General features: G+C 37.4%; 1 protein-coding gene across 3 annotated transcripts in view; it reads right to left on the bottom strand.

The window, feature by feature from the left end:
- CNTNAP5 (contactin associated protein family member 5) overlaps positions 1 to 12824 on the bottom strand; it is an 855485-nt gene that overhangs the window by 123561 nt on the left and 719100 nt on the right. For all 3 annotated transcript variants that reach the window (XM_066345536.1, XM_066345539.1, XM_066345538.1), the window contains one exon: positions 7080 to 7319. In XM_066345536.1, the coding sequence (XP_066201633.1) occupies positions 7080 to 7319 (240 nt within the window). The remainder of the gene's footprint in view (positions 1 to 7079; positions 7320 to 12824) is intronic.

Here is a 12824-nt window from a genome sequence, read left to right as displayed (position 1 = left end):
TATCCCAAAAGTACTTTATGAAGTGTTCATTGAATGGTCACCACAAACTTTTACAAAGGTGAAGGATTCCTGAAGTTTTCATTTTTTACATCTATAAATGAGAAAACCAGGAATCACAATGTTGAGAAACACAACCAGTGTCACACCTGTCAATTGCAGATAAGCCAGACCTGAACACAAGCAAGTCTGTTGGCAGAGTCCCACTGTTACAGAGCTAAACATTCTGCTGGTAGAGTGGGTTACATAAACAGAGACAACTTCACTGAATGAAATATTTTGCAGTTATTAAAATTGAAAAGTTATATAACAATGTCTATAAAATGAAATAGTAAAATTCAGAACCTAAAATTTAATGAACAGACATCTCAGCGATACTGAATTTAGAGAAAAGAGCTAGAAGAAAATCAGATTTTTTTTAATTGTTAACTTTGAGTAGAATAGATTTTTATTTTTCTAGATTTCCAGATTTATTACCAATTACAATTCCAAATATGTTATCAAATGTTTTTAATTTAAAATAACTTAAATGACAATATAATGACTTACTATCATACCCAGATTGTTCTGACAATACTGGAGGGGAGTTAAAAACAAGCACACATAAAAAATGATGTTGGAACAACTGTACATCTGCATGCAGAACAATGAATTCGGACCTCCTACCTTACACCATATACACAAATTAATTCAAAATGGATCCAAGACACCCTGGTCGGGTAGCTCAGTTGGTTAGAGCATCGTCCCCGTATGCCAGGTTGCAGGTTTGATCCCAGGTCAAGACACATACAAGAATCAACCAATGAATGCATAAATAAATGGAGCAACAAATTGGTGTTTCTCTCTCTCTCTCTCTCTCTCTCTCTCTCTCTATCTTGCTCTCCTAATTCCTCTCTCAAATCAACAAATCAATAAATCAGTCAAATAGTCAATAATTATATTCAAGGCTGAATGTGAGAGCTAAAATTATAAAACACTTAGAAGAAACTGTAAGCATGGAATTTTATGGCCTTGGATTGGACAATGATTTCTTAGAAATAATTCTCAAAGAACAAGCTACAAAATAAAAATAATAGATAAATAAGACTTGATCAAAATAAAAAAAACTTGTTCTTAAAAGATATTATCAGAAAAGTGAAAAATGGAAAAAGCATTTGTAAATCATACATATAATAGGAAAATTATATTCAGAATATACAAAGAATTCTTACAACTGTACAATAAAAAGAAAAAAATTAAAAATGGGTAAGATATTTGAATAGATATTTCACCAAACAATATATACACATAAACAATAAGTACATAAAAAAATGTTCACTTGGTCGTCATTAGGGAAATGCAAATCAAAACCGCAATGAAATACCATTTCACATGTTCATAATAGAATGTCAACTGTCAAAAATGTAGTCAGTAACAAGTGCTGGTGATAATGTGGAGAAATCAGTTTTTGTATTTTGCTGGTGAGATTATAAAATGGAGCACCCACTTTGAAAAATAATTTGACAGTTTCTCAAAAACCTAAACATAGCTCTGCTATGACTCAGCAATCTCACCTCTAGGTACATATGCAAGGGACTAGACAACAGAAGTTTATACAAAGCTATGTACAGGATGTTACTGACATCTTTATTCATAACACACATACAAGAAAAAGAAACATCCAAGATCATCAATGAGAAATTGATAAACAAAATGTGACGCCTCCCAGACATTAGAATACTCTTAGGTAAATAAAAGGAAATAAAGTACTGAAAAAAATTTACAACATAAGCAAACCTTAAAATCATGCTAAGTAGAGAAACCAGACCCCAAAAGGTCATATATTATATGATTCCATTTATATGAAATATTCAGAATAGGCAAATCTATAAAGACAGAGGTAGCTTGTTAGTTTCCAGGAACTGGAGGTAGAGGTGAATGGGGAGCTGTTGCTAATGGCTATGAAATTTCTTTTGGGGAAATTATAAATATAGTCTGAAATGAGGTAGTGATAATATTTAAAAAAACTTTATGAACATGCTAAAAACCCATAAAATATACAATTTAAAAAGCTGAATATTAAGAAATGTACATTACAACTTAATTTTTTTTAAAAAAGGAACACCAAAACAAAGATCTATATATTTGAAACCTATTACCACATTCCTGTACAGAATAAAATTAGGGTCACATAGGGTAAAAAGAAACCAAAAAGATGCCGGTTAGACCACCAGCTCTGACATTTATTAGTAAGTCACTAAATCTCTGTGACCTTCAACGTTTTCATAACATGAAATGCAAGTATTACCATCCTCCTTACTAGGTTGGGGATAAAGAATAATTGTTTCAATCAATAATTACAAGCTAATTTTATGTTTGTTACTTTTTTGTACTGTAATCAGAAACAGAAAGTGGGTCAATGGACCATGGTTCTAGCCCAGTCATAGCTAGCGAATACATCTCCTTAATTTGAACCCAGATATTTACAGTATTTGTATAGCCTGAAATATGCATGCCATAGTAAGTTAGCATAAAAGACTATCTCGGTAGAAAGCAACTGTGTTCAGGACCATCTTGTAGTTAATGGCTCCATTTCAGTTCCAAACCACATCTCCCAAAGGGAATTGGCATGGCTAATAGACTTGGTAAAAAGGTTTATCTTACAGACTTTGGAACTGTTGAATATAAAGAGAATTATTTCCTTAGATTTCTGAGATGGAAGAGGAGAGTTTGGAAACAGTGAAATATGAAACAAGCTGAAAAAGCTTAAGCCTGTATTTGTTCATTGTGCTTTAGATCAAAATAAAAAGTGGGGAGAGAGCAAAGAGGATATTTGAACAGATTCAGTCGAAAGATATAGTAGCATGCACAGTAGATAATTCATAGGAGCTGTTTCCAAGAAAGGAGCCAATGAAAAATTAGGCTAAATTCAGAACAATATGATTTATGAGATATTGAACAATTCCCCTGAAAAAAATACAGAGGTCTACTTTTTTTTCCTTCCTTTTTATTTTTCAAATAGAAGCCTTCAGTATAAATCCTGTAAAACAAAGTCAGTGTATCTTAGTGACGGTGCCTGGTAGTGTTTATTTATTTTTTCTAGCATGTGGAACCAATCTAAGGGTTGCATTCAGATTTTTGGCGACCTCTCCCGTAGCACATTGCTTGTCTTAGCTATTTTAAGAGCCTATCAGGATGGGACCTTGCTTTACTTGAAGGCCCAATGCAGAGCCCAACACTCCATTGGCCCTACTATTTGTACCATTAATTTTCTTCCAAGGAGCATGGGACTTTCCAGCAATAACATGAAAGTAATTCATACAAACTGAGGAGAAGGCTGGTCCAGTTGGAGGAAGAATATAGAGTACAGATTTTTTTAAAACAACAGCAGTTGCTGCTTTCCTTATTGTGTTTTAAGTTCCAACAGAAAGATAAATTAACTAAAGCATTGCTTGGCAGAGAGGCTTGGGTTATGTGCCTTAATGAATTGACATATAACTGTCACCATTGTTTGTATGTAAGCAATGTTTAAAATGGTGATTAAAATACTAATAATTTAAATGCTGTTCTTTATTATTATTATTATTATTATTATTATTATTTTGTATTTTTCTGAAGCTGGAAACGGGGAGAGACAGTCAGACAGACTCCCGCATGCGCCCGACCGGGATCCACCCGGCACGCCCACCAGGGGCCATGCTCTGCCCACCAGGGGGCGATGCTCTGCCCCTCTGGGGCATCGCTCTGCCGCGACCAGAGCCACTCTAGCGCCTGGGGCAGAGGCCAAGGAGCCATCCTCAGCGCCTGGGCCATCTTTGCTCCAATGGAGCCTTGGCTGCGGGAGGGAAAGAGAGAGACAGAGAGGAAGGAGGGGGGGGGGTAGAGAAGCAAATGGGTGCTTCTCCTGTGTGCCCTGGCCGGGAATCGAACCCGGGTCCCCCGCACGCCAGGCCGATGCTCTACTGCTGAGCCAACCGGCCAGGGCTGTTCTTTTTTAAAAATTAAAAAAATTAAATGGCAGTTTCCATTCAGTATTACTATCTATTGTTTAAAATGTATACCACAGTAGTTAGCCAAGCATACATATTACAGTGTTCCCCCCGATATATTCACTACCCAGTGGGCACCATAGATAATCATTACATTATTGATTATATTTCCTATGTTGTACTTTACATCCCCATGTCCATTTTTTAATTTCCAATTTGTACTTCCCAAACCCGCCACAGTACTTTATCCATCCCCAACTCTCTTTCTATCTGGCATCTGGCAGCCATCAGGTTGTTCTCTGCATCTGCAAATCTGTTTCCATTTTGTTTTCCTTTTATATTGTCCTTTAGATTCCACATAAAAGCGAAATCATGGTATTTTTCCTTTTCTGACTGACTTATTTTACTTAACATAATACCCTTTGGTTTCTCCATGCTGTCACAAAACATAAGATTTTGTTCTTTTAATGGCTGGGTAATATTCCATTGTATAAATTTAAAACAGCTTTTATCCACTTGTTTATTGCTGGTACTTGTATTGCTTCCATACCATGGCTAGTATAAACAATGTAATGAAAATAGGGGTGCATATATTCTTTAAAATTAGTGTTTTGGGAAGTTTTCAAACATAAACTTAAAAGTGAAATTGCTGGGTCATAAGGTGATTTCACTTCAATTTTTTGATGATTTCCATATTGTTTTATCTGCATTCCCACCAAGAAGGCACACAGGTTACTTTTTTTCACATTCTTGTCAATACTTGTTTATTGATATATTGATGATAGCATTCTAATAAGTGTGAAGTTATATATCACTGTGGTTTTAATTTACATTTCTCTAATGATTTATTGACTGAGCATTTTTCCATATTTCTATTGGCTATCTATATGCCTTCTTTGGAGAAGTGTTGATTTAGGTTTTTTACTCAGTTATAATTAAAGTTTTTGTTTTTTTAGTGTGGAATTGTAAGAGATATTTAAAAATGTTGAATTTTAACCTCTTATCAGATGTGTCATAGGCAAATTAATATGTTTTCCCCTTTAGTGGGTTGTCTTTTCATTTTGTTTATACTTTCTTTTACAATACAAAAATTTTTAGTTTGATATACGGTAGTGCCATTTTTAGTATAGTTTTTTAATTTGTTGATTGATTTTTTTAGATAGAGGAGAAAGAAAGAGAGAGAGAGAGAGAGAGAGAGAGAGAGAAGGGGAGCAGCAGGAAGCATCAACTCATAGTAGTTGCTTCCTATATGAGCCATAACCAGGTAAGTCCAAGGTTTTGAACTGGTGATCTCAGCATCCCAGGTTGATGCTTTAGCCACTGCACCACCATCATAGATTAAGTGATATAGTCCCATTGGTTTGTTGTTTGTTTTATTTTCCTTACCCAAGGAGATTTTGCAGAAAAAAATATTGCTATAAAAAATGTCCAAGGCCTGACCTGTGGTGGCGCACTGGATAAAAGCGTCGACCTGGAATACTGAGGTCGCCAGTTCAAAACCCTGGGCTTGCCCAGTCAAGGCACATATGGGAGTTGAAGCTTCCTGCTCCTCCCCTCCTCTCTTTCTGTCTCTCTCTCTCTCCCCCCTAAAAAGAATAAATAAATAAAAATAATTATAAAAAAAAATGTCCAAGATTTTACTGCCTATATTTTCTAGGATTTTTATGCTATTTTGTCTAACATTTAGGTCTAATCTATTTTGAGTTTATTCTGGTGTATCATGTAGGAAAGTAGTGTAGTTTCAGTTTTTTGCATATATATTTCCAATTTTCCTGACACTATTTATTGACTAGACTGTCTCTACCACATTATGGGCTTGCCTCCTTTGTCAACTATTAATTGACATTACAGCCAAAATTTATTTCTGTGCTTTCTATTCTGTTTTATTCTATTCTGTTTCTTAGATCTAGATGTCTGTTTTTATGCCAATACCATGTTGTTTTTATTACTGTGACCTAGTAATATAGTTTGAAATCAGGTATCACGATTCCTCCAACTATGTATGTATTTATCAAGATTGCTGTGGCTATTTGGAGTCTTTTGCAGTTTCATATAAATTTTTGGATTATTTTTTATAGTTTTGTGAAATGCACCATTGGTACATTGTTAAGAATTCCATTGAAATTATAGATTGGTTTGGGTAGTATGGACATTTTAACAATGTTCACTCTTCCTATCCATGAGCATAGTATATATACATACTTCCATTTATTTCTATATTCAATTTCTTTCTTTAGTGTCTTACAATTTTCTGAAAACTAGTGTTTTACATCCTTGGTTAAATTTATTTCTAGGTATTTTATTTATTTTATTTTTTGATGCAATTGTAAATATATTTAATTACATAATTAATGTATAAATATACAAACAATTCCTAGTTATTTATTTTGTATGACACTCTTTTATTGAATTTATTTTTCAGTTCTAACAGGTTTTTGTGGCATCCTCAGAATTCTCTACATATAGTATCATGTCATCTGCAAATAATGACAGTGTTACTTCTTCCTTTTCAATTTGGATGTCAATGCAATTGATTAATACAATTCAGAAAGGATATAGAAAGGTATGAGGGCAGGGATTTTCACTCCTCTCTTCCATTCTTAGTCCCCTGATGAGGGCTTTTAAACCCTCAAAGCCCAATTAGGTCACGTGTAAAACAGAGAGATTTTACTAAATACATGATACTGATTTTACTAACTTACCGCTACTCTTCCTAAGTTAAAAATGATTTAGAATTGTTTAAGGATCCCTAAGGTTTCCCCAGGGCTAGATTATATGAGTCTGAGCATACTGCTGGACCAAGAAATTGGAACTGGAAAGGTCAGTGCACAGTTCCTGATCCAGGTGACCCAAAAGAAATGAGAGTCCACCTCTTCCAGTGCTCACTGACTCTTGGCAGTGTAATATATAATATAATTACACCAGCATGTTCAGATGGAGTGATAATTAGTATATGTAATTATGTTGAAAAGATATACAGAGTTTTTAACCAAGAAATTGAGGAAGGCTAAAGAATTGTTTGAAGACTCTCTAAGGTGATAGAATAGTAGAAATTGGTCTTGGGCTGCAGTTACTACAACACAACACAAGGAAAAACAAAAATGCCTGTCATACCTTTTCTGCAAAAGGGCCCTTCATATGGTGAACTGGTGCAGTCGCAGAAGTATCCACTGCGCTTCTCCACACACTTGCCCCCATTGTGGCAGATGCTACCGTAACTGCTGCAATGACCCGGGCATCCGGGCCGTACTCCAGATGTGACCCTCGCCCTCTCCTCCAGGTCCAGCTTCTGCCCATTCAAACTTAAGGAGCGTATGCATCCTAGAAATCCTTTCTGCTTGGATGACATTCCTCCTAAGTGGTAAAAAAAAAGGAAATAAATATATAAAGTATCACAAGGCTCATATATTTTTATTTTAATATTGGCATTCATATCAGTTCAACACTGTTCTGTTGTGATGCCATGGAGAACTTCTCCACTAAAGTTTCCATGGAGTGAGAAATTTCAAGAGCTTGGGAAAACTCATGACTTTTCTGGCTGGGAAGCCACTCACACTAACCGCTCCCCACCCTTCACACACACACACACACACACTCAAAAACATTTTTTAAAATACCTCATGTGGAATCTTGCACATTACATATTTAAGGTAGAAGATTTAAGATAAGAACTTATCATGTTCCTTACAGATGAAAATAAAATTTTCAGCTTTCTGTCTATGGCAGACACTTATCTGAAGTGAAGGGCACAGAGTTGAATTGTGCCACTAGCAAAATTAGAAGCAAGTTGGCAGGCTCAGTGAGTGAAAAAACTGCCAGGTGCTTTGTGATGCTTATTTGGTGCAGTGCAATAGACTAGAAAGAAGGTGGATTTTAGAACCAGACAGAAATGGAGTCCAACTCCATGTTACTAGATGATTAGCCATACTGACCACCAACTCAAGTGGGCTTCACTTAGCTACTTGATCTGTAAAATAAGAATGAGTCAATTTTATGTATTTACAGAAAGACTTAGTTAAGATACAGTACATCCCCAATCAGTGCTCTTTACTATTCCCTCTTATTGAACCTTCACAATAATAGGTATACATATGTATCCTAGAGATAAAAATCAAAACTACAATGAGATACCACCTCACACCTGTTAGACTGGCTGCTATCAACAAGACAGGTAATAACAAGGGTTGGAGAGGCTGAAGAGAAAAAGGAACCCTCATTCAATGCTGGTGGGAATGTAAATTAGTACAAATGGCAACATAGGGTCATTTACAACAACATGGATGGACTTTGAGGACATTACACTGAGTGAAATCTGTAAATCAGAAAAAACTAGAAACTGTATGATCTCACACTTAGGTGGGATACAAAGCTGAGACTCATGGACATAGATAAGAGTACAGTGGTTACCAGGGGGAGAGAGATGTAATGGAGGGGTAGGGGGGTTGGGGAAGGGTGGAAAGAGGGGTAAATATAAGGTGACAGAAAATGATTTGGCATTAAGTGATGGATATACAGCATAATTGACTAACCAAATGATGGAGTGATGTTTGCCTGCAATCTATGTACACTTATTGATCAATGTCACCCTGTTAAAATTAATTTTCTAAATAAATTTTAAAAATCAAATTATTATTTGGAAAACAAATTTCTTCTTCTGAAATACAGAAAAGGATTGAAACCCAATAATCTGCTGAGAGTACATCGTGACGTTTTCTGAGACATTGCAAAACTCTTTGCAAATTATTCAAGAACAGAACAGATTCAAAGACAAAATGTTTTGTGATCATTGGAAAGCCAGGACTAAACCTCCAATTTCAGGGGGGAAAAAGTATATCGAAAAACCAAAAGCCAGGAAATTAAGCTAAATCCCATCAACAGATATTTATGTGCTGGGAATTCTGGATGTTCCCAGAGGAGACACATGTCCAGCATTAAGAAACACAAGTTCAATTTTAAATTCAAAGCTTTGGATAAAACTCATGTGCATAGAGAGTGGAGGACCCTGAGGTCTTCCAGGTCTACATGGAGTACTAATGGAGAGGTGATGCTGTGCTGGAAAGAACAAGGACTGGCCGCCATTTATTTTTGTGTAAGTCACCTCTGCTTTCTGAGCCTCTTTCATTTGTATTCCTTTATGTTGCAACTTTATTGAATCTTGGTCTAGCAAATAACCAGATAGAAATATATTCCCACCTAAGTAGATATGAATATGGATTCCAAATGTGCCGTCTCAGACTGAGAATATATATGTTAAACAATAAACAGAGCTGTAAGTTAAAATAAATGAATAGGTCACATAAAAAATTTTAGAAATGGGGATGGTGGAAATATAGGGTGGGAGGAAGGAGAATTCTGCCTTCCTCAAATCCTACTACTAAATATATGTATGACAGTCACTGTCCACATCTAAAGACAATGTTACTAAAGGATTAATCTACTCTCTTATCCTGAAGTAATTATAAAACTTCATGGTATTTTCAGTTCTAGTAAGGGATACCTAAGCCAGCCAGGAGGTCAAACCCAAGTGGCATTCTCCTGTCTGTCTCAATTTTAGTGAGGAAGTCTCCTTTAACCACAAAATAAATAAATTATAAAGACAAGCAGCTCATAGAGGAGGTTCATTATGTCTTTTCTAGAGATTGTCTAGAATGAAGATGACAGTATTTATGGATTCAAATGTTTTATTTTAGTTTTCCCTCATTTTGCAGTCACTCCTTATGATGGGTCTAGATAACTGTTCCTATGTCTTGTTAGTGGAAATTTTCTTCTAGCGGAGATGGAGAAGACAGTATGTGTTGCACTTTTTTTTCTTGCATGAGACTCTCTCAACAAGATTTTGAATTAAAAAAAAGTGGCTGGGGTGGTTTCTCTGTCAGGAATGTGCCCCTAGAAGTTTGAGATATAGAGCACAGTGTGTATGACCCTAAACAAGGGAACTAGCTCAATCCCAGATGCCAACAAAACACAATGGCACAATAGACTGTGAACTAAATGGCAAATGACCTACTGAATTTTTTGCTCCATAAGATGCACCTGACCATAAGACACACCTAGGCTTTTTTTTTTTTTTTTCTGAAGCTGGAAATGGGGAGGCAGACTCCCGCATGCGCCCGACCAGGATCCACCCGGCACGCCCACCAGGAGGCGATGCTCTGCCCATCCGGGGTGTTGCTCTGTTGCGACCAGAGCCACTCTAGTGCCTGGGGCAGAAGCCAAGGAGCCATCCCCAGCGCCTGGGCCATTTTTTGCTCCAGTGGAGCCCCGGCTGCGGGAGGGGAAGAGAGAGACAGAGAGGAAGGAGAGGGGTAGGGGTGGAGAAGCAGATGGGCGCTTCTCCTCTGTGCCCTGGCCGGGAATCGAACCCGGGACTTCCGCACGCCAGGCCGATGCTCTACCACTGAGCCAACCGGCCAGGGCCACACCTAGGCTTTTAAGGAGGAAAATAAAAAAAAATATATTCTGAACCAAATGGTGTGTTAAAATATTTAATAAAATATACGACAATAATATTTCAACAATGTAAATTCAAAACAGTATTAACAACCATTAGCACTGTTATTAACAAATGAGAAGAAACTTTAATGTTCAAATACTCTTCTAGATGTTTGGGAACCCCAGAAACTCATCATCGCTAGTGTCAGAATCTAAGAAGCTCAGTTGCTAACAATCATTGGTATCACTTTCTTCACTATTTTTATATATAATGCCATCTTCAGTGCCATCTAAGGCATTGCTAATGGCACATTTTCTAAATGACCATACTACGGTTTCATTCTTCACTGACTGCCATGATGTTTTCACCCATTCACAAACTTGAGTGATAGTGGGTCTCTTTATTTGTCCAGTTGGTGTCAGATTATGATTACCAACAGCCATCCATTTGTTCCACTCTTCTTGCATAAAGACTTTAAAGGGTTTGTTGATGGAAATGTCAAGAGGTTGCAACTGGCTGGTAAGATCCCCAGGAATTACAGCTAGATGAGTCTTCACTTCTTTTAAGTTTGTGTGTGTGTGGTTTCACTAATAGGTGCTCTAAACTGGTCAAGCACTAATAGGGCAGGTTTTTTCAGAAGCCGTCTAGGACGTTTGGACCAAACTTCTTTCACACCTTGGCCTCTCTCATATCTGCCAGCCAGCCAGCCAATGAAATGTTATGAGGCTGGCAACAAGTAATGTCAGCACTTCACACAGAGCTCCAGCAGCTGCAGCGCAGCCCTCCACCACTGCAGCGTGCCTTTCACACCTGCCTTCAATAATGCCAGATGAATGCGCCCACACAACGTCTCTCGCCCTCCTTCCCGCGCTGCATGCAACTGTGGAAACTGGAACCAGGAGATCGCTCAGCAGATACCCCGGTTCTGCAAGCCAGCATGGTGGGTATGATTACACTCTCTCTGGTGCTCATTCTACATATGTTTACTGGTGCAGCACCCCACAGCAGCTAAAAAACAAACAAACCGAACATTCACTTCATAAGACGCATGGGCATTTTCCCTTCCACTTTTGAATGAAAAAAAGTGCTTCTTATGGAGCAAAAAATACGATAAATTTCAGACTTTACCAGACCGTTTTCTATTCTGTAGAAAGAAAAAAAAGGTAGAGGTTAGGCTCCTTTATTCTTTACAGAAGAGTAAGGGGTGGGCAAAAGTTGGTTTATAGTTGTTTATATGGAAAAGAATACAATAATTAAGAAATAAGTATACAAGAATTGACTCTATTTTGTGTAATCACAATGCAAAACCCACTTTTTCCCCACTCTGTATGTAGACTCAGTATAAAATAATTTTAAAAAAAAGTGTTCCCCACTCACACACTCACTCAGCCTCCCTCAGCGTGTTAGTGGCCTTCGTTTCTGTCATTACCTACTCTGTGTACAGCAGTGTTGGAGACGAACACTGTGGAAAGATGCAGCCAAGCCTTTCCTCCTCCTCTTCTTTCACAGTGCCTTTCTCTCAGCACAGCCCTTTGGGGGTACTCCCCCAGATATCGATGGACTATCTACTTCTTTCTACACCCAGAGCCACACCCTATTTGAAGACCAGCAACATCTAACAGATCTTCCACCTCCCAACCCTGATTTTTCCACCCATTCACAACTGCTTTTTGATCAAAGATCAACCCCATGTAAACATTTCATTCTTCCAGTTCTGTGTGATGCCCTTCAGAGAATTGCCATTGCAGAAAATCAACTGCAGATCCTTAGCGCAGTGGATAAACCACGGAAGATCTAGTCTCTGCCCATTCCTTCATTTTTTTGCTCAGACTTTAGGGCATCAGGCATTTGAATTGCTAATGAAGCCCCAAAACTCATGGTCTGTCTTGAGTTTGGACACCTCCATTTGCATTTATGTCATATAGCGTCTTCCCTCATGTACTCCATAGCACCCCTTCTTTATTCCTACCATCACAAACGCACACACCTACACTCATATTTCTACTTATATTTCTTAGTTCACATATTTATTGCTCACCCAATATTTATTTTAACTCCTTGATTATTTTTTTTATAAAACAAAAATTATTTAAATAATTCTAATAATACTTCCACTGAAGAATCAGATGTGTTAACAATGAAGCCGCTTTCTTGCACGACAGAATTCAGCTGCACTAAGAGAGGACATACATGCAGTGTCCGCGTGGCCACATCCCACTCGAGGATGAACTTCCTCCATTCCCAGTGCCTTCCTGACCCTTGCAGGTATTTCATTTTTCCAGTGTTTTTATATACTTTTCTCTTTATGTGGCTGCAGCTTGTCTAGAGTTTACACAAGGCTGAAAGAACAATCAACACAAAAATGTAGCTTCATACTTGAAGCTCCGGAAAGTCACTTAATTGAGGCTTATACTTGATCTGCAAGC

This window comes from Saccopteryx leptura, chromosome 7 (assembly GCF_036850995.1).
Source record: "Saccopteryx leptura isolate mSacLep1 chromosome 7, mSacLep1_pri_phased_curated, whole genome shotgun sequence".
In the NCBI taxonomy this organism is placed as follows: domain Eukaryota; kingdom Metazoa; phylum Chordata; class Mammalia; order Chiroptera; family Emballonuridae; genus Saccopteryx; species Saccopteryx leptura.
This window is presented reverse-complemented; position numbering and strand designations above follow the sequence as displayed.